The sequence below is a fragment of the Rutidosis leptorrhynchoides genome, chromosome 7 (genome assembly GCF_046630445.1).
Source record: "Rutidosis leptorrhynchoides isolate AG116_Rl617_1_P2 chromosome 7, CSIRO_AGI_Rlap_v1, whole genome shotgun sequence".
Classification (NCBI taxonomy): Eukaryota; Viridiplantae; Streptophyta; class Magnoliopsida; order Asterales; family Asteraceae; genus Rutidosis; species Rutidosis leptorrhynchoides.
In genome coordinates, this window is record NC_092339.1 from 52,165,821 (window position 1) to 52,189,758 (window position 23,938).

Genomic DNA, 23,938 nt, shown 5'->3' on the forward strand with positions numbered 1-23,938 from the left:
CTCTACGAGAGAATTTGACTCCAACACCCTCAACCAAGGGTTTATACCGACCTCCACAAACCGCCCATTTAGACACCTAAAGGGGACTTCACCAATTACCACTACGGGTGGTAATTTTGGCCATCACACGAGTACAATTTAACCTAAATTATACTTGGCACCATTTAAACCAAACTAGTGTCATTACTAATTTTTGACCCATCAAAGTCAACCCATTTTGACATAAGTCCCAAAAACAACTTTAATCACTAACGGCTAGTGATTAACTTTCCAAAACACCAACTAACACCTAAATCAAGTATTCACATACTTGATTTACCAAAATTTGACTCAAAACTTAATTTGACACCGAATCAAGCTTACTTGACCCAAAATACCCATTTGACCCAAATTAGGGTTTACACCCAAAAATCAAGTCAACACATACCAAAATCACTAGTACACAAGTGTTCTAAGTTTAACCAACACATGCAAGATCTAAACTCACAATTTCATCAATTAAAACCCTAAGTCACCAATTCGGGTTTACTTACATGAATCTTACCCAAAAACCCCCAAATTTCACAATAAGTGGGTTATAACTCTAACTAGTACAAACTCTAACTCAAACAATAATCTTAACAATGAAATTCGGATTTAGAACTTACCAACACTACCACAACGTAGCCGTGAACGAGGTGAACAACATTAACACTCGCGACTCGACCCGATTCACCCTTCTTCTTTCTCAAACCAAGCTCTCTCTCTAAAATGGTCCATCTCTCTCTAGGAATGGATGAGAGTGTTTGGGAAGGTGGAAATGGGGATAAGAATGAATTTGGATCAGTTTTGATGGCCCAAACGACCCCCGAGTGAAAAGACCCAAATACCCTCTTTTAAAAACTTCAAAATATCACATCTGGCCCGTCAGGCCATTTGGACGGCGTCCAAAATGGCTGGACGGCGTCCCAATGAACTGAGACAGAAACTGGAACTTGTTTTGGTCGTAACTTTCAAACCGTAGCTCCGTTTTCGACGAATCATATATCGCTGGAAACGTAATGATATTTACTATCCAATGGTAAGGTTTTAGAATCTCAACTCCAAATTTATTTGGGATCCAAATATACGCTTACATGCCTCGTATTGCGAATGAAGTTCGAAATAACGCGTAACTAAAAAACGGGGTGTTACAACTCTCCCCCACTTAAATTGGATCACGTCCTCGTGATCCGCACCAACACTAGAAGTTAAGCACTTATCCCTCGAACATTTCCGCTTCCAACGCGAAGTCACACATGTAGTAATCACGCACCTGAATTCTCGCTTCGTGCACTGACTCAACATTTAACAACAATATCGGGTAATTAACCCACGAGTCAAAACAACTGCAACCGTTTGCTCCTACGCCGAGTATCCAAACTCGTACTATACACTTCACAATCATCTTAAAAGTAGAGCATTTCACCGACAACCATCATCGTCGTGCCTTTCAATCCTACGAAACACAAACAAGCCCGACATCCATAACATCTTCCGTGAATTCTAAGATCTCACCACACGCTAATAATCACTAGCGTGCACTACCGCAACAAGCGATATCTCACACACTCAACGTCCAGAATTTCCATTTAGGAAAATACGAAAAACACCACATATCCCTTCAGGTTCTCGCTACAACTCGCAACACGCTACATTCGTAACCACATTACTCAATCAATCGATCCGCACATGACCATCCGTCACTGGATTAATCAGGGACGACAATAATACACCACGTGCTGAGCAAAACATCAACACTCGACGCAGGGTTCCTCCTCTAATCCCTACCACATAACCACACAAGACGGCTTCCTAGTACCAGCATGGAGACTAATCGTATACTAGAATCACGTCAATGGCGAATTATCATCACGAAATTTCCGTAATTCGCCACACGACTCACAGAATATTTACCAACGCCGGGTGAACCTTCCTACCTAGACCGTCCGTTAAGGATGGCCTCGACATTTCAATGCAACCTACGGGTCACATCACTGGGGTACACACTCTCACAAACAAACAACATTCGCGTGTCTCTACGGGAGACAGTCAGAAACGACACTCTCCGCCTCACAATCGTCCATAAAGTGGAATGATCCACTGACAATTTCTAAGATCACTTTTTTCGACAGGGAAAATACAGCATTCGCCACGATATCGAACTCGTTCCCATCCAATAATCCTATCCGGTTTTCATGACAACCCAGATTTTTCACTACGAGAGCACCCGCAATGACAGCTTCCTTTTCTCACTTCCGTGGTCTCCAACTGCATACTTGGTCTCATACCGCCCTTTGGTACCATACGACCACCTTACGTAAGAAATCTTACACCACGCTCGATTCTATCATCACAATCTCTACACATATCATTCCGAAATCGTAACTCACAATCGTAAATGCACGATCTCGAGTCGACATCACCAACCCGTCACTCTTCCTCGTTAGGAAATCCGAATTCCTGCTGAGGCCTAGCACGGTACACCCCGACATTTCACTATACAAATACCACCGAAGTTTCCTCGGGCGGCAGTAAAAACTCCCCCACTAAGGATTCAGATCCACATTCTCACCACCAAGATGATAACATCCTGCGGAATTATCATTCCACGAAACACATGACCATCCTCATCGTCGGTCATATACTCCAAGTCACCACGAATTCACTTTAGGCTCTCAGAGCCGACATGCACCTTCACTTAAGATGTCGTACACGCGACAACATCGCACCTTCATACCACAATTACAAATAACAGTCCTTCACCGTTCGCAAAGCGAACTCCACCAAAGTCTCACATACACCTCTACGACTAGGCATATGCCACTCCGCCTAATCAGTCGTGCATCTCAGTCGAGATAACCCGACCTTCCTCGCAACGAACCTTTATTAACAATTCCTCACTCTCATGGAGAAGAGTGACCAATCCGGCGCAATAATTATATCGACCGCAATATCAACTCTTCACCAAAACCTTTGGCCTAACCGACCATTAAGTCCATCACCAGCTCACCGGTCATCTTTACCCGTCTATCACTTAAGAGCAACAAGCTTCGCGCACCCGTCACTTCATAAGAAGTATTTACTGCAATGCTCTCTAACTTCGAATTTCGCAACCACCGAATTACTATCACCCATCGATCACTATTTTAATCTCCGCTGCTTCCAAGAGTATCTCACGGGAATCCTAAGCACAAAGTGATCACACCACTACCGGAGTTTGACATTTCACTAGTAGGTATAAAAAGGCACCTGACGCAGTGTCATGCAGACTCCCACCACAATCAATCGAATTTTAGAAAATCGATCTTTAGGTTCCATACACCCATCTCTCTATAATAATGACCCGAAGTCATACTTACCCGACAACCTTACGGTTTATTATCTTATCGAAAGTTTCTACCGATCACACGCTACCCGCAATTTTTCACAAGGCCAAATGATATAGCCTAACGAAACCTTTCGTCTAACGCTAAGAGCTGCTTAGAACACCAAGTCTTACACCCTTCTAAATGTCGACACAACCACTACAACAAGGGATATTCCGTTAGGAATGTTACCCTATAATGCATAACACGCTAATACACTGACGCAATCATCGTCATACGGGTCCTACTCCCATGAGTTTAATGACCCAAACACTCCTCGGTTTGCCGATATCAAGGCGACTCACAACTAGAACCCTTACACGATTCTCTAACCACACACTCTACGGAGTGTAACCCAATTCTACAATCATTAGACTTGATACATCCCATTATGGGATTTAAGTCCTCGGGTATGTTTGGTAAAATTAGCTGGAAGCTGCAAGCGTTTAGCTGCAGGCGTTTAGCTGCAAGCGTTTAGCTGCAAGCGTTTAGCTGAAAGCGTTTAGCTGAAGCTTTTTAAATGTATTTAATTGTTTGACAAAGTAGCTGGAGCTGTTATAAAATGAGTAAAATGACAAAAATGGACACTAGAAAAAAAATACTTAAATATCATTATTTTAGTTTAATAAAACATAGTTATTACCAAATAACCGAAAACATATATAATAGACACGGAAAAAATATCATTAATTTGGTATGTATATAGACACATACAGACACACACACACACACACATATATATGTGTAAATATATATATATTATATTTGTATATCATAATAATAATATTAATTTATGTTTTAATACGGAGTATATAATAATATCACAGTATCCTATATTCAAATACATCGATTATATATTGAATATTTATAAATTAAAAATATCAATAGCTTTTATATCTTTTATATCGGTATATCTATATCTATATCTCTATATATAAAAAGTACATCGATTATTAATTAAATTAAATATTAATTGATATTGATATGTCTCTATATATTAATTATTAAAAATCTGGATGCCTGGCAATTGGATTTACGTGGAGGGTTCTAATAATTTGAAGGGTATGTAGGTAAAGTCAACACCAAACGCTAGTAAAAATTCTTCAACGCTACTCAACTTAGCGTTTCATAAACTAGCTTCTTGAAGCTTTTTCCATCTCAACAAAAGCTTTAAGCTTTCATAACCAAACGAAGCTTTTTATTTTATAGGAGCTTTTTTCATAAAAGTTAAACGCTAAAAGCTCGAAAAAGCTTCAAAAAGCTCCTCCCCAAACATAGCCCTCGTCGCACACACATACACACTAGTCGGTTATCCAAGTTACGATGGGTAACTACAACTAATGTCAATCTCAATAGTGCACCCACTACTTAGGGTGACTAAGTACGCGCCAAACTCGTGAGTTGGCTCACTCACTTAACTAACCAAATCCACCGTAACACTTCCCGACTCGCAATGAACCCGATGTGACTACAAGCACATCACCCGAGACAACCATATCCTAGGAACCAATAAAAGATTCCTTATTTATCCCGAATCTACCCCAACCATGCCACGATTCCTCCGTTCGGTACTCATCATGTCATGCTTGATGTCAAGATACACGGTTGTAATAATGGTGATCAGTCACTATTACAATTACGTACCTTACCATTTTCGCATGGTCACGCAAAGTACTTTACCCAGACTGACGCGACATTCACACAAAATAACACGCGATTAACTCCTAGTACCCGAATGACCAAAGTCCTTACCTTGAACTTGATCACTCAAAACCGCCAAACATTCGAATCTCTCTAATAGATTGATCCCTAGGACACCGCACCAAATAGATACCTGTATATATACCTATATACAATATAAATAATAACCGTACACAAGTACACCGCAACAACAAGTCCACCTACAACCTAGGTGACTATCACTAAAACAACGTTCAAGTCCGCCTACTTACATTAGGCACTATCCATCTAAGGCACTAATTTACACACGAAATAAGGCCCCACATAATCACACTTTGGATTAACAGAAGTCATAGTTAGTCACCTACTCTAAGGCACTAACAATCTCAATCCGACCCGTATTCCAACAAGTCCCGCAAATAATGCATAATCGCCAATAAGTCTAAGACTAGGCACCTATTCCAAGGTCACCTAATTCACTTAGACTATGCTCTGATACCACTTGTAACGACCCGACTTCGTTATCTCAAAAACACACTAAAAAAAAAAATCTGATGCAGTACATCTGGACGGCGTCCAGTTATTTGGACGGCGTCCAGCAAAGAAGACCTGGACGGCATTCAGAAGATCTGGACGGCGTACAAATGAACTAAAGTTTGCTGTCTCCGGGGTCCAACTTACATGAGCGGAAAACTCGCTTCCCGACACTTTTAAACGAAAACCTTTTCACAGCATGACATATTAAGAAAAACTAAGATATTTCCACAATAAAAAAAACAAGTTTTACTACACCGGGCCCACAACGACCCGTCTTACAATAATATAGCGATTTCGACCCATTTATATCTTTAGACGGATTAGGACTCTACAACTCAACCCGATACCAAGAGCAAAATCTCGAGGACTACCAATCCCCCAATCCGCATTCATATATCCAAAAGCTACCCCATCGAGCCCAAGCGCTCCTAAGCATCTAGTCTAACAACTAGTTAGCTTCGTAACACAATACCTGTAAAAAGGTAAACAACGAGAGGGGTAAGCATAAAGCTTAGTGAATGCAATAATTATACATATGCATATATAATGTACCTACTTGCATACACTTACTCACATACCTCATACATGCTAGCAATATAATTAGCAAACCATCTCAAGTATAAAGCTAATAACCTCCAATACTGCAAGCTAGCATAACCAATAGCATATACTCAAACAATACAATATAATATGCTAAACAATCAACAAACACAATATGGTTAACCATAACGCTATGGTGCTACCGGCACGTGGTTCACACCATACGCATTTGAGTCTCACTCTTTTATAGTGCTACCGGCACGTGGTTAACACTTGATGCTACCTGCACGTGGTTCACATCATGATTTTATAGTGCTACCGGCACGTGGTTCACACCATAATACCCGTCACACACATGTTATGGTACTACCAGCACGTGGTTCATACCATAACATTCACAAATAAATACGTCATATATATGTACGCATAATTATTCCACTCACCTCAAAATGCCCGCACAAGTCATGTATGTAAATCGCCTCCACTTATAACCGAGCAACCTTTTACCTATAATATGCATATAGATATACAAACAATCAACATACATTCTCTACGAGAGAATTTAACTCCAACACCCTCAACCAAGGGTTTATACCGACCTCCACAAACTGCCCATTTAGACACCTAAAGGGGACTTCACCAATTACCACTACGGGTGGTAATTTTGGCCCATCACACGAGTACAATTTAACCTAAATTATACTTGACACCATTTAAACCAAACTAGTGTCATTACCAATTTTTAACCCATCAAGTCAACCCATTTTGACATAAGTCCCAAAAACAACTTTAATCCCTAACGGCTAGTGATTAACTTTTCAAAACACCAACTAACACCTAAATCAAGTATTCACATACTTGATTTACCAAAACTTGACTCAAAACTTAATTTGACACCGAATCAAGCTTACTTGACCCAAAATACCCATTTGAGCCAAATTAGGGTTTACACCCAAAAATCAAGTCAACACACACCAAAATCACGAGTACACAAGTGTTCTAAGTTTAACCAACACATGCAAGATCCAAACTCACAATTTCATCAATCAAAACCCTAAGTCACCAATTCGGGTTTACTTACACGAATCTTACCCAAAAACCCCCAAATTTCAGAATAAGTGGGTTATTACTCTAACTAGCACAAACTCTAACTCAAACAATAATCTTAATAATGAAATTCGGATTCAGAACTTACCAACACTACCACAACGTAGCCGTGAACGAGGTGAACATCATTAACACTCGCGACTCGACCCGATTCACCCTTCTTCTTCCCCAAACCAAGCTCTCTCTCTCTCTCTAAAATGGCCCCTCTCTATCTAGGAATGGATGAGAGTATTTGGGAAGGTGGAAATGGGGATAAGAATGAATTTAGATCAGTTTTGATGGCCCAAACGACCCCCAAGTGAAAAGACTCAAATACCCTCTTTTAAAAACTTCAAAATATCACAGCTGGCCCGTCAGGCCATTTGGACGGCGTCCAAAATGGCTGGACGGCGTCCCAATGAACTGAGACAGAAACTGGAACTTGTTTTGGTCGTAACTTTCAAATCGTAGCTCCGTTTTTGACGAATCAAATATCGTTGGAAACGTAATGAGATTTACTATCCAATGGTAAGGTTTTAGAACCTCAACTCCAACTTTATTTGGGATCCAAATATACGCTTACATGCCTCGTATTTCGAATGACGTTCGAAATAACGCGTAACTGAAAAACTGGGTGTTACACAACGTCCCTGACCAATTTTTTAATTATTTCAGTTTATACAATAAATTCGACAAGAGTTGGTACCTCAGGGTTGGTGTCTTCTGCTTCCGATTTAGCAGAAACAGATCCTTCAACATCCTTTGATGATGTTTGTTGAGCCATATAACAGTAGCTTGCTTGATCATCTTCATGCTCATTCGCAGTCGAAGCTTTCTGTTTGGCTAATAGCATCATGTGTTGATAATAGTACTCATCGTTTTTCACGAGTTTCGTGCAATTCCGTGCAAAATGACCTTTGAATTTAGACATTTGATTGGATGAAGATTCAGATGTAATCCGTAGTTGGTTGTTTATAGATTTGGCTTTTGATATTTGATGATTCGCAGCTTTAGTGAACAGGGCAAGTATCTTGAGATAATTCAAATCCTTTGTATTTGTTTCAAGAGGTAACGAATTTCTAGTCGTCGTTTTCGAGTCTTGAATGGTTCAAACAATCTGGAAAAGGTGTGAAATACCAAAGATATAGAAGAAAATCGAATATCAAACAAGAATTGATTCTTGTTTATCAGAGTCAATTTGATAATCGTATCAAGATTTCTCGTGAAAACTGACGAAACCTGAAAATTTGCGAAATTTTGATAAAGTTATTGAAAAAATAAATTTCGTATCAGAATTTCTCAATTAAAATGGTTTTTGAAAAACTTACTTGGCTTTGAACTAGTAAAATGATTTGGGCATGAAACAGTTAAATGGCATGGCACATGTAATTAATAAACCTACGTGGACTTATAAACCTACGTGGACTTGGCTTTACAAACTAATATAAGGCCACTCACTATCGTAACTAAACTATTTATCCTTTTAACCTTTTAACCTTTCACATCAGCGCCACATCAACACCCAAATCCTATAACTAACTCATAAAATCCTATAACTACACACTGCCTATAATGGCTAACATATCTTCCTCTTAACTGTCACGTCATCAATTGTACATATAATCACATTTTTTTTAAAACAACACTTTTATTAATAAACACAAATACGGTTAAATATATATGAATGCTTGTACAATATGGATTAATACTTGTACAATGCTCATAAAAAAAGGTTGTATAATATGCATTAATGCTTGTACATATCTTGAATGGGGTATTTTGTTACAAAAAGGTACTAGTAGACCTCACTAATGCCTATAATGAATTAAGAGGCACTTGTTAAATCCATGGTGAAAGCTCTATAACTAATGTCTATAATGAATTGGTGCCTATGGCATTATGTGGGTAATGAACGGGTGGTGACGGGTAACTACCGATAATGCTCCCATAGGGAGTGGTCTAAGTCTTTGTTGTTTATTATTATTATTATTATTATTATTATTATTATTATTATTATTATTATTATTATTATTATTATTATTATTATTATTTTATATAAGAAAACAAATAATTCCAACTTGCGGGCATAGCCCAACGGTTATTCCCATGTACTTTGTGTCATGGGATAGGGAGAGGTCATGAGTTCGATCCTTAGGGATGACATGATTTTCTTTAAACCAATTGAACACAAATAATGGGGGTATATATTGATCCTATAGGGAGGTTTTACCGGATTCGTTCACGGACCCCTTCCGAACCACTGCCCGAATGGATGTGTTCCCGGGTACCGTCGATCGGGTTCGGGTTTCCGCCCAAACGTATGTGTTACGTGCAAATAATGAGGGTCGTTGAAAAAAATGATCTACTGATGTCAAAAAAATCGCCGTTCAAAAAAAAAATTAGTTGATTGGACCAGGTGACTTTAATTGAGCTAATGGGCCTTGATTCAAGATTTCAGCTAGTTGGGCCTAAAGATCAATCAGTTATCAATGGGTCAATTAACACAAATGCACGTCTACTTCCTGTGTACGTCTTCCTCCTCCTGTACGTTTTCCCCAAAACAGATCGACCAAGAACCCTAATTCCAAACACTCGTATGAATTGTTGATCAACCGTTTAGCTAAACGTACGTTTCAGTAGTCAATTGAATCACTCGTGAACTCAATGGTCTAATCAAACGTATGAAAAACGGTTATTCAACCTGATGAAGAATCCGGTGAACTTCCAGCGAGTTTATGAATTTTCCGATGAAAATTCCGACTACAACTGCAAAACTTAGATTCAGGTAACCGTATACAACTTACTATAACACTTTTCGATCAGTTTCTATTGCAAACACTCAATCAAACCTCTGATTTTATGAAGAACAGAAGCTTGGTGCCATTGATGAACATGAAAACTGAAATTTCGATCTAGAACTCTTCAGGAACTAATCCCTTCACAAAATATGTTTGAAATCGTCTAAAAAACACTCGATGATCACTTATAGATCCTGACAACACCTAATTCGTTCCAATTTGATTAGATCAAAAGTTGACCGAAACCTTGACTTGTGATCAATGAATTTCTGGACGTTTTTAACCTATATTGAAGGATGAAGAAGCTTTAGTGAACGATTTAGAACCTGTAACAGCTTTCAGTTTGATCTAAAACAGATGAATCAAACTTTTTGCTCAAAAAGTCAACTGCGGTCAAAGTATGAAGAACAGAGATTAAAGTGACGAATTCAAGCTTCTGGATCGATGAACTGTTGTTCTTCTGCTCTGATACCACATGTAGAGGTTATTTTTAATCTAGCTTGGATTCGTGTTCGTGTGAGTATTCGTATCTATTGATATGTATATAAGCTTGCGTATATGTATATGTATGTATAGGTATGATGAAGGTGATGACTGATATGAATAACAAAGCAGTAGCAGTTATGAATCTGTATTATGAACAATCAAGTGCCAAGATTACATAGGTGAAAGGTTAGTTACAAGTTTAGAGTGTTTGTGTGTGTATTAAGGTGTAAGGGTGAGGTGAATTATGAAGGCTTAAGCTTGAGTTCTAGTCCAAGTGTGGTATTTATATGTCACATACCACACTCTTACAAAATGCTCTAAGACCAAATTGCATCAATAAATTGAGTCCTAACATATTGTTTAACAAGTAGGTAGCTTATTACCAAGATGACACTCCATCTGGGGTTAAACAATTTCGACTAGTACATTAAAAATCGAAATGATGGATTTTTTTATATAATTTTTGGCCAACTCTCAAGGTTTGGTCATAATGGAAATGTTCTTGTTTAACAAGTAGGTAGCTTATTACCAAGATGACACTCCATCTGGGATTAAACAATTTCCACTAGTACATTAAGAATCGAAATGATGGATTTTTTTATATAATTTTTTGCCAACTCTCAAGGTTTGGTCATAATGGAAATGTTCTTGTTTAACAAGTAGGTAGCTTATTACTGTACCAAGATGACACTCCATCTGGGATAAAACAATTTCCACTAGTACATTAAAATTCGAAATGATGGATTTTTTTATATATTTTTTGGCCAACTCTCAAGGTTTGGTCATAATGGAAATGTTCTTGTTTAACAAGTAGGTAGCTTATTACCAAGATGACACTCTATCTGGGATTAAACAATTTCAACTAGTAAAGTCTACTAAAACTTAAAAGGAGGAAATAACATATAATTTTCATTTTCTTGTATAGATAGATAGAGACATAGAGTCTGACTTTTTCTTTTCATATATACATCTAATCTAAATAGTCTGGTCTTTTCATTCAGAGGCAGTCATCATCTCCTTTGCAATCTTGATTTGAATCTCTTTATGATTTCAAATGACGTCTCTTAAAGAATCAGAGCACCTCAGTTTGCCCTTCCCGGTTATTGAAGCTGCCACCAAAAAGTTCACAACATTCATCGGAAAGGGAGGATATGGCCCCGTCTACAAAGGAGAGCTCTTACTCTCCGGGAAACTTACCATGGTTGCTGTAAAGCGACTTGATATTAAAATGTCTAAAGAATCTGGTCAGGGTCTTAAGGAGTTTTTAACAGAGATTCAATTGCTGTCTCGTTATAAACATCAAAACATCGTCTCCCTTCTTGGTTTTTGTGACCAAGGCAATGAAAAAATTCTTATATATGAGTATGCTGAACATGGAAGCCTTGATACCTACCTGCGTGGGCCATGTACATTCACATGGAAGCAAAGGATTAATATATGCATCGATGCGGCTAGCGGTCTTGAACATCTACATAACCATGTTTCAGAAAATCATAGTCTCATCCACAGGGATATTAAAAGTGGAAACATTCTTTTGGGTTACAACTGGAAAGCTATGATTGCGGATTTAGGACTTTCCAAAATAGGTCTTGCGAATGAAAATGTTAGTTGCGTGGTGACACATGCGTGTGGCACAGATGGTTATTTGGATCCGGAGTATAGGAGAACAGGAATTCTGACTAAAGAGTCGGATATTTATTCATTTGGGGTAGTATTGTTTGAAGTCTTATGCGGCAGGTTGAGCTATATGAATGTACCTAACATTCAGCGTTATCTAGATCAACTGGCTCGATGCTACTACGAAGAACATAAACTAGACGATATAATTGATCCTAGTGTGAAGAATCAAATTGACTCAAATTCTTTGTTTACATATTCAAAGATTGCGTATGAATGCTTACTCATTAATCGGCCTGAACGACCTGCGATAGCTACTGTGGTACAAAGACTTAAGGATGCAATGAAATTCCAGGTAAGTTCAAGTTTTCTGAATATTAAGTGGGTTTACTGCTTTGAAAACGAGCTGCATGTTGAATAATACTAGGATGAGTTTTATTGAATTGTTGTGTCATCATAACCATCCCCATATAATCTAGTGGTCCGAGTATTAATAATTTCACAAATACCTCGCACTCTCATTGTAAACTTGTGTTTCCCTTCTAAAATATATACACTTTTAGTAAACCTGATGTGTATGTGTTGTTATATGCTTAGTCAATATAGTTAGACCATTTGTTATGGACACATGATAATGGGTGTTGTGGGTATGACGGTCTGTTGTATGTGTGTGATGTGTAGTTGTGTGGCGGAGGAGATTTTGCCGACGTGACAATGTTGTGGAACAGGTGGTTTGTTACGGTAGTGTTTGGGAATTGAAATTCAGAGAAATTGGCGGGTAATTTCTGTGACAATGTCGTACCGGTGACCCGCTGGTACCCGTGCTCTTGACGGGCGGGTATTTATGAAAAATGTACCCCCGGGCACAGGTCAGGTATAAATTTTGTACCAGTTGGCGGGTCGCATTATTTCATACCTGTCGTGGTAATACTCGACCCGTCAATCCGTGATGCTCGTTTGATCTACCTGCGGGTAATCCTGTTTACCCGAATACATATACTTAATTATATATTATATAATTTAATTTTTTTTAATTTTTTCATAATTATTCGCGCGTTTACCGCGGATAGTGGGTATATGTGACTAAAACTTAGTTAAAGTGCACATTTTGTAAAATTGCTGGTTTACTCGGAGATTGCGGGTACCCGCGGGTCGCGGGTACGGGTAGAAAAATTTACCCGTTGACGAGTAAATGGATACCCGCTGGTAAAAAATATTTGGCAGGCGGGTCGCTGGTATTAAGGATCCGTGCCCGTTGGTCACGGGTGCCATCCCTAGCTTCATAACGGACGGTGAGATGTACATTTTTGTGAGCTTTCCCCGATTTAACCTACTCCCACAAAATCAAATTACCAACAAACAAATGAAACCCTTCAGAAAATAAGATCAAATCAGTAAACTCATATCACTTTCAACTTGATGAAAAATTGTGATCTTGAGAAATCGACAAAACCTTAGAACCCCAAATTAGAATGTAAATCTACAACAAGCTCAGAGCGGACTAGTATGAAAAAGAAGAAAGAACTAGTCGGTTGTGTGATGGTGACTTGTTCATTGTAACAATGGTGCCTCGGTGAAGATTCGTATGGATCAGCAATGATGATTGGTACGTTGTAATCGAAAGAAAAAGGAATCAGAAGTTTGATTTTATTAGACATATATAAGCCCATGTGCTTTAGGGTTTAGTATTGACTTAGGTTCCAAGTTGTATTAGCCTATATATATTTGATGTAATCTATTGATTGAGATATAATAACACAATACAATTGTCCTGGAATTATATGGTATCAGAGCTAGGTTAAAACCCGACACAATTCGGGACTCGTATTCCGGCACAATTCCGGCACAATTCCGGGGATTGATTTTCAAGAGACATTTAGTCCTGTTGTCAAATCAACAACTATAAGGGTTGTCCTATCTCCAAGTAGTCTCGTTTTTCTGGCATCTAGTTTTCTCTTGCATCTCACTGCTGCACCCACACAGCTCAACTCAGATGAGTCGTTTGTTGATGTTCTAAATTTCATTAGGCGAAAGGCCAAGCCGGTGTTTTATTGCTTTTTCTGTTTAGAGATTACCTACATTCCTAGGTTTGTTTTGTCATTGAGGGGTTTCAACCTCATGAGGTCAGTTGGGTGTCTTTGTAGAAGAATTAGTCTAAATTTAATTGTTACATAAATTAACACGATCATTATTATTCTGTTACTCGTATATACAATGATAATTTTACTCTTAATCTATTAACTTTCATATTTTCTTTCTTTATGTAAATTTTGTATTGGTTATTGACAATGAATCCAATAATTTGCTTGAAATTCAATGGACCAATAAGAGCGCGACAATCACATGTGATTGAAAAAAAAAATTAATTTTTTTTTTAAATTCTTTTTTAATAAATTTTTTTTTCGAAAATCTTTTTTTAAGAAATTTTTTTTTGAATTTTTTTTTTTTAAATTTAGCATGTCAAACCCAATCACATGTGATTGTAAAACCCAATCACATGTGATTGTAAAACACAATCACATGTGATTCTGCATGTCAAATCCAATCACATGCGATTGAAAAATAAAAGTTCAAATTTTTTTTTTTTCCAAAAAAAAAATTTCAACCGGAAACAAACTTTAATTAGGTGATTTGATCAATTTTGTTAGCGTTTATTGATCATATTTTCAAAATTTCAGACTTTAATTCGGTGATTTGACCAACAACAACACAACACAACAAAACCCAATCCCACATGTGTGGGGTATGGGGGAGGTGAGACGTAGACAATTCTTCCTCTATCCTTGAATAAAGAGAAATCATTTCTCCACCCCGAGTGAAACACTCCAAGAGTAGAGAAGGTCGTCCCTCTCTCTGTTCGACGGGTAAAGAGATTGCTTCCAAACGGACCTCCGGCCAAAAATAATAATAATAATAAATAAATAAATATAAAAAAATGCCACGAAAATGGTAGAATCAAATTTTCATGGATTTTAGATCATGCATGTGATTTGACCAAGTTTTGATCAAAGGCGTTTAAATGTTTTAGCGCAAACTTACTTCATTTTACTAAAAACAAAAATTTCAATCACATGTGATTGGATTTGACATGCAGAATCACATGTGATTGGCATGCTGAATCACATGTGATTTACTGCATGTCAAATTCAATCACATGTGATTAAAAAAAAAATTCGGAAAAAAAAAATTGGGAAAAAAAATTAAAAATTTTTTTTTAAATTTTTTTTTTTTTTCAATCACTTGTGATTATCGCGCCACGTATCACACTCTGATTGGTCCCTTGAATCTCAATTTAAAAGTTGGTTTCATTTGAATATTCCTCTATTGACAATAGGTAAATTTGTTCAAATTTACTTTTCTTATTTGATAATGAAAAATTAATTTAGAACAATGAGAAAAGAAATAATAGTGGACTACAGTACGTATTGGAAGGAGTATGATAATCTCACTGCATGTTTACTATATATTAATAACTATGGGAATAATTCCTATCTTTTTGTACCATATTTCAAATTGTTTGTTCAAAGGGCGTCAATCTTTTATGTTAGATGAAACCGGAATTATGTCAAGATCAATAATTCATAAGATCGACATACTTAACAATTTAGAATTTGAATTTCAGGATGAAATGGATAAAGGCCCTAAGCTAGCGAACTATGAAGGGATAAAAGATTCTCCTAGGGATGAGCTTACAACAAATCCCATTAAGAAAGTCCTTATCACTATGGACACTGGTATTTACTCAACCATATTATACATTTTATACATACATAAAATTGATCCAAACAGAAACAAGTTGAATCTTTACAAAAGTATATTTTGATATTAGCACTACACTATCTTAATGTAATAACAATAATATTAGTATGTCACTAAATATACATAGATAATATTTTTATTTATTTCAAGTGATGATCAGTGTTACGTTACAGTTGCTTGATTCTATTGGCGGCGGTGAAAACACATATGAGAGGAACTCAGAGGCGATGTCATTTCAAGAAAATTGGATACTGATCAATTTGCCTGAATTTTGGTCATCTCTTTATCTTTCTGTGACATTCTCGTAAAAAATTTGTTTAGGCCTAATAAAGTAACAAAAGCGACATAATCTTGATGATCTAGGACTTGCAGTTTGATAAAGATAAGGGTTTTGATGTATGGAAATGACAATGGAAAATTGAAAATGAGTAAGGATGATACAAGGTGTTTTACTTTGGTGGTTAGGGTTTGTAAATTTAAATATGAAACCCTCAAAAGTCAACACTATGATTTTTTCGAGCCCTGACTTTATAGGTGGGTTTAAGATTGTTTCTTCGAAAACAACACTTATAATTGTATTTTCATTGTGATTCACTACGCAAATCAAACCCATGATGAATATGCATTTCTACTTCAAATTGAAATGGGTGACTTGTAAATTGTTTTAAGGAAAAAAAAGAAAAAGATAAAAGGGTGGATATACCCTCGTGTGCAACACATATGAGTAAATTTTAATGATATTTTTTAACGAATGTCCGTTGCAGGGGACTGTTGAAGCAGATATGCGAACCACAACTGCTTACCTACTAAAAAATAAAAGTTTAGACTATGTCTACATATATATAATAAAATATTACACTCAGTAATCTGTATATGTAAATTCCTGATATTTTGTTTAGTGTAAAAGATATAACATATTGTCCGACCTTGGTTTCTTGAATTTGTGTGTTCTGTAATGTGTTGTTATCTTATGAGGTTTTATGACAACAGGGATGACGGTGTTTCAACGTCAAACCAGTCCGAGCTGAGTGTTGTTACAAACTTAGTTGCTACTGGTGCATGTGATTCTAAAGGGGTGGCAGATGAGATATTTTGGGAACACATGGGTATTACTGTCAACATTCTTCGAATGAAAAAGTCAGATTACAATAGAGGGCAGTTACATTTGCTAGATGACTTGCTGATTAAGGTATGCTACTTTTTTTGTTGACTAATGCAAGGCTAGCTGGCTACCGCATTAAAACTTAAAACTACTTTATATCAGAAATACATTTTAGACAACTTTCGGTATATCTTTTGGCTAAACTTTTTGTTGTCCGGTTTGAGATAAAATACAACCCAAATTAATAGACCTACAACAACAACGACAACAACAAAACCCAATATCAGATGAGTGGTGTATGAGGAGGTGAGATGTAGACAATCCTTCCCCTATCCGAGAATAAAAAAAAGTCATTTCTCCACCCAGAGTGAAAACACTCTCAAAAGTAGAGATAGTCATCCCTCCCTCTATTCGACGGATATAGAGATTGCTTCCGAGTGGACCTCCGACCAATAAGTAGGAAAAAATTTAAAAAAAAATAATAATTGAGGCGCCATGAAAATGGTAAAATCAAATTTCCATGGGTTTTAAATCTTGCCTGAAATTTAGTTTAGGCTCTAAGAGTCAGTCAAGCCACCGATTTGCTTGCTGTCGACTCAATAACTAGTAGACCTAATTTGGGTAAATTGGCAGAAGTTGAATAACATTTCTTTTTCTCCAACGAAACTGTCATGTTTGTTAACAAGATTACAAAAAGCATTTGGTTGTTATTAAAGAACTTTATTTTATATTTTCAGGCAAAAAAATTGAAATAAAAGATAAGAGTAATACTCCTCATCAGTAAGATGAAGAGCCTCCTAGGTTACCATCAAACATTGTATAAAAGAAAATATCAACTATTACATTTACATAATGAGATTATTCATAATCCAAAATCAACGTGAAGAAATCAACGTATTTCTTTTGAAACATATGACCTTATTTTATAGGTCAATGGTTTGCTATGTATTTTATTTCTTTTTTTACCCTCTTCATTTTTCTTTATGTTGCCTTGTTCTTAATTGGATGGTGCTACTTATAAGAAAACTCTTTTTGTTGCAGTGTTTCTCACTTTTAAGAAAGTTATTGGATAATAATGGAGGTGGGGTTGGAGATTCATATATCAGGCATTGGGTTGCCGTAGTGGAGCTCTATAAAGAGGTTATAATCTCAACCTGTGCTATAATAGATGCATAACTTTTCTAGGGAATATATCTCGAACTTTGGTATATGTAGGTTACTGGTTGCGCTGAAGATGCATCGGGGAGACTTGTATATGAATCTGTTGCCTGCATTCGAATTATTATATCCAATGTAGCACATCATCTCAAAGCTTCCAAGGACACCAAACATGCCGAGGTGGCGACTAACACTCTTATAGAGATGTTGGATCATGCTAAAGCATCATGTGTCATAGATGATTTGCTTTCATGTGTAGCGACTTGTGGTAAAAGTCTCATGTCTGGCTCTTCAAATTTGTTACTTGCTGCTTGTGAAGCATGTGAGACTATTTGGTCACTGATGCATGCTTTTGAGATTCAATCTACAAAAGAAAATGAACCTGTATTTCCATTAAGTTCAATGTATTCCAACTCTTTGGATCAAGTTAACATTTTAGGAGATGAATGTGAACCATTCATCGATAAAAATTATGAAGAAATAGTGGAAACAGTTACGCAAGAACTCCTCAGGTCCGAAGCTATAAGGGTTGCTATCTTCTATTGTCTTCGCCAGCGCTTGGAAGCCTCATGGCCGTCTGTAATTCAGGTGATAGTTAAGGCTTTCTATGTAAAGTTAAGTCCTAACAGTTGGATAATGGGTCACAATGGGAAATTGTTGTGGTACATGTCACTATGGGTCAGGCTAACCCGAAAAACATCAAGTCATAACCGGTTATTTTACTTAGCGAAGTTTATTACTTTGAGATAACCCAAATTATTTATAAAATTGGTGAAAATCAGTCTTTCGACATCTGTTTGGACTCCACTTCATTATCATGATCCCCTGTTTGTCAACCTTCATGCTCATCCTGAGTGTTACGTGATACGTCACCATATTAAATAAAGTAATCTAATACTTCAATTGATTAAAGCTAATTCTACAACCGTTTCAAATATAATGGTCTACTTCCATGAGTGATACGATTTTGGAGGTTGTTTCATTTGTAATGCACTCGGCAATATCGGACCTGCCTGATTCCGATTAGACCCCTTTTGATCTTTATTTTATTGTACTCTTTTGACCCAGATAAGAGTATAAAAATGTATCCAAACCAACTCACTAATAAGTAGTTGATCATGCATTACCTTACCTGAGGAGTGGTATAATATCTATTTTCAGATAATCTTAAGGTGTTGCCTGTATAAAAATGTGGTCTCTCTAGTTCATGTTCATCAGTGGTTGGTGGAGGTGGTGAAAATACAATCATTTCAGAAGTTTTTTCAATAATAAATCTTTGTGCTTCATTCGATAGAGATCCTCAACAACAAGACACAAACAGCCAGAAAAAAGTATCAAAAGTATCTGATCCAAATGACTTGGTTCTCCATTCGTGCCTTTTAATAGCCTCAGTTGCACATTCCATAGACGATTCGCAAGGAGGAAATACTGCAGTTATTATGCTTACATCGTCACGTGAAACTCAACTTTCACGCCTATCTGATCTAGCCCACCATTACTCTTTGTGTGATGGAATACAGTATTTTCGTTCCCATTCTGTGTCCGCTATGCTGGCACTTGGATACATGTGCTCCCTTGAAAATAATGAGCCCGTTGCAACATCAATTCGTGAAATAGTCGTACCTTTGATCCCACCGAGTGCCACACTTTGTGATTATCTCAAGATGCCAACAACCATAGGCGCTCAAGGTGGTAAAGTTATGCTCTCATACTGGCACGGGATCAGGGATGGGTGCGTGGTTTTGTTGCATTTCAGATTACTTTGGGGTGGGACTTTAGCTATTCAGGACTTGGGTAGCTGTGATATCTCTCAAAGTCTTATTAATTTGTTAGGAAACAAGCAGCAACATTTACATGAAATTGGACTGTCACCTCTTGGAATTTTGTGGACAGTTAGTTTATTAAGATGGTGTCTTAAAGGAGGCAGTTCAGTTTATCGCCAGGTGTTGCTTACAAGTGAAAATGTAAAAATTTTGTGTGATTTAATATCTGATGTCCATCTTAAGCTTTTACGGTATTGGGTTGGACCTGGTGGAGGGAAAAGTGGAGTCAAAGATGCGGTTAATTTTGTATTTTATCTTTTGAGGTTTCCATTTGATGCTTCTTAGGTAAGTAGTGAACTTCGAGACATGGAGACTCAAAGTATGAAAGATATGGTTATAGAAATAAAAGCAAGCATGGACAATTATATTCAAATCCTTTTAGAGGTGTGTATATGTATTTATATACATTTTCTCTATAGTTTTATCATACTTGTTTGAAAATAATTAGGCCGGGTACTAGATAGTTGAGTTGTAATTATTACATCTTCAAAAAAGCCCACATGCAAAGAAAAATTGCAGGTGTTCCAAGTTTTGCATGATCTCTTTCACAAATTTCGGATATAATTAATGCTTCTAAATCTTCAGGGATGCATGGGTGTGTGGTTTTGTTATGTTTCAGATTATATTGGGGTGGGCCTTTAGCTATTCGTGTTTCTCAAGTTTTGCAATCTCTGTTTCACAAATTTTGCAAATAATTAATGCTATTAAATCTTTAGGTAGGACTTCCTGGGCAAATAATCAAGTGTTTGGAACATTTGGAGTTAAAGGATACTGAAGAACCTCTTGACCTTCTATTCATAATGGTAGATCATCGGTCACTGGTTGTTGAACTTGTTGGGAAAGGACTCTTGAATCCGATTTTAATGAAAAGGCTACTTGATGATTCATCACCAACTGATGTCAAGTTAAAACTTCTGGTCTTTGTTTCAAAATTAGCTTCAATGGACAAGGTCAGTACTTTCTTCTTCTATATTAGTATAGGCTTTGCTTAACCATGTTTACACATCATGTGATAACATAAATTTTTAAATAAAATAATTTAGTTCCCTAAAAGATTGACTTAAGGTGACTTTCAAATTTCCACTCCGTTCAAATTACTCACTCGCAGTCTGGGTTCCACAATCCCCCACTCTTTTGTTGAATGAGTGAACTATATAATTTATCTATTTTGTATCAAATAAAAGCTCATCCGTCTACTTCTCCGATGACATTCTACCGGTGTAAGTCATCCTCTACAAATTAAAGACGTGTCTGCCGGAAAAGTTAGAACTCTGTGTTAGAGAAAATGTAAGAGTACAAAACCCATAAATAACATTTCGAACCAAATCTTATTTTTTTATAAGCTAGTTATTACTTTTCAACAGTAACCTTAATTAATAATTTTAAGGAATTCAATCACTACTTGAAGGTCTTCTTAAGTTTTATTATAAATGAAATTCAATATATTGCAATTCCAAGTTGTCTGGTATCGTGAATTTTGTAGAAATAGAAGTAGAAATAGGTATAGCCATGTTAAAAGCAATGATAATATCATCATTATTATGCGTTATTGAACAAGCATTTGGACGCAGGAGTTTTATAAGCTAATAAACGGAGCAGATATCTTACAACAGTTGAAAGCTTTCCTTACACATGAAGATCCAGATGTACGTGCCTGGACGTGCAGGGCTATAGGAGAAATGTGCAAGCATAGCTCCTACTTTTATAGCTTGTTCGTAAGCACTAATCGTTATTTGCTGACAAAATCCAACCATAGTGATCATTCTCTATATCTGGCAAACACCACTGATCGTGCATGTGTGTTTTTTTTTTTTTTTTTTTTTTTTTAATTTCTTCATCACATGATGCTATTTATATTATAGGCGAAATACAACATCATTAGCCTGTTGGTTGATCTGTTATTCGATAAGGACAACTACGCCCAGAGAATGGCTGTGTTTGCTGTAAGATGCCTTTGTGTTTTCAACTAGTTATTCTGCAACAATATATATATTTAATTATATACACTGAATAAGCACTTCCATGACATTGTTTATTGTATAGATTTCCAGTATAACACACAATAGTGATCTTTTCTATGAACACCTGAGGATGTGCATACATCAACTTGGAAAACTGCTGATTTCAGCAGAGACTTCCAACATAACGAAGAGGAATGTTGCTTTTTGTCTTTACAGTCTTTCTTACCACTCAGATAAACTTAGTGAAGATATGATTTCTAAAGGAGCAATGGAGGTAGTAACTATATATACACTATCATCTTTCATTTAAATATATCTGATACATAAACTTCAAGTAGTACAACTTTTGACTATCTAGTTTGACATGTATGTCTTTTACATGGTGGGTCCCTGCAGGCTTTGTTTAAGGTGGTTGCAGATTACTCTGTTGTTGCACTCGACCCAAACATGATTGATGACATCAAAGAGTCACCTCTACATCGCACTCTTCACGCATTAGCTACAATGTGTAAACATCAACCTTGTAGACAGTTCATCCGTTCATCAGATGTGTACCTAACTATTGGACAACTACGTGAGTCACCCGACGAAGACATTTCAAGCTACGCAACTCCCATTTTTAACAGAGCCACTGAAACTTGAAACTTCTCATATGATGTACAACTTCCATTTAATACTTTAAATCCTAAACCCTAAACTCTAAATCGGGCTAAATTTTACTTCACAAAACATGAAGAAGAAAAAACGTTAACATTCTTCACGAACAATATTATCTTGAATGTTATTTTTGTCGATCGTTTTCTCGCCAAAATAATAACATTCATCACGAAGTGTCTTTTCTAAATGTTCTTATTTTCATCCAATCTATAATGTTCGTGAACAAAGTTTTTTCAAAAAACGAATTTTTTTTTGCTTCCTCCCGTTTCCCCCTGATTGGTTACTTCCCCATTGATCTTGCCCATATATATATATATATATATATATATATATATATATATATATAATTACAATTGTTGACTTCCGTTGTTCACGTTCGCCGTAGCACTCTTCCAAAAATAAATTGTTTGTTTATTCTTACTTATATTTATATCATATATTATATGTAATCATATATATATATATATATATATATATATATATATATATATATATATATATATATATATATATATATATATATATAGTGGTAGGATCAAGAGGGAAGAAACCAATCGGGGGAAGCAAAATCTTTTTTTTCTTCGTTTTTTGAAAAAACTTTGTTCACGAACATTATAGATTGGATGAAAATATGAACATTTAATAAAGACACTTTGTGATAAATGTTTTTATTTTGGCAGGAAAACGCTCGAAGAACTAATATATAACAATTACCGTGTTTTTCAAGCGTATGTTGAGGTTTTAGATATTAGGGTTTAGAAATTTAGGGTTTAGGGTTTAGATTTAGGATTTAGATCGAGTTTTTAACACGAACGATTTAGGGTTTTGGGTTTGGTGTTTTGGGTTTATGAAATAAACCCAAAATACCAAACCCTAAACCCTAAATCGGGCTAAATTTTACTTCACAAAACATGAAAAACAACAACAACAACAACAACAACAAAACCCAATACCACATGAGTGGTGTATGGGGGAGGTGAGATGTAGACAATCCTTCCCATATTCGAGAATAAAGACAAGTCATTTCTCCACCCAGAGTGAAACACTCTCAAAAGTAGAGAAAGTCATCCCTCACAAAACATGAAGAAAAAAAAACGTTAACATTCTTCACGAACAATATTATCTTGAATGTTATTTTTGTCGATCGTTTTCCCGCCTAAATAATATCATTCATCACGAAGTGTCTTTTCTAAATGTTCATATTTTCGTGTGATCTTGATGCCTGAAAAAAAAATTCAAAAAAAAAAACGAAAAAAAAAATTGCTTCCCCCCGCTTGGTTAGTTCCCCATTGATCATGCCCCTATATATATATATATATATATATATATATATATATATATATATAAG

At 36.5% G+C, this 23,938-nt stretch overlaps 1 protein-coding gene and 1 pseudogene across 1 annotated transcript; both read left to right on the forward strand.

Moving 5' to 3' along the window:
• Window positions 1–11,567: 11,567 nt before the first annotated feature.
• Window positions 11,568–12,889, forward strand: LOC139859222 (receptor-like protein kinase HERK 1). The gene is made up of 2 exons (XM_071848017.1): window positions 11,568–12,485; window positions 12,812–12,889. The coding sequence occupies exons 1-2, from the start codon at window positions 11,568–11,570 to the stop codon at window positions 12,887–12,889; spliced, it is 996 nt and encodes a 331-aa protein (XP_071704118.1).
• Window positions 12,349–22,637, forward strand: LOC139858772 (serine/threonine-protein kinase TIO-like; annotated as a pseudogene).
• Window positions 22,638–23,938: the final 1,301 nt, after the last annotated feature.

Coding starts and splice junctions, on each gene's coding strand:
- LOC139859222 (XM_071848017.1), top strand. CDS start 11,568: ATGACGTCTCTTAAAGAATCAGAGCACCTCAGTTTGCCCTTCCCGGTT. Junction 12,486..12,811: donor AGGATGCAATGAAATTCCAG/GTAAGTTCAAGT, acceptor TGTGATGTGTAG/TTGTGTGGCGGAGGAGATTT.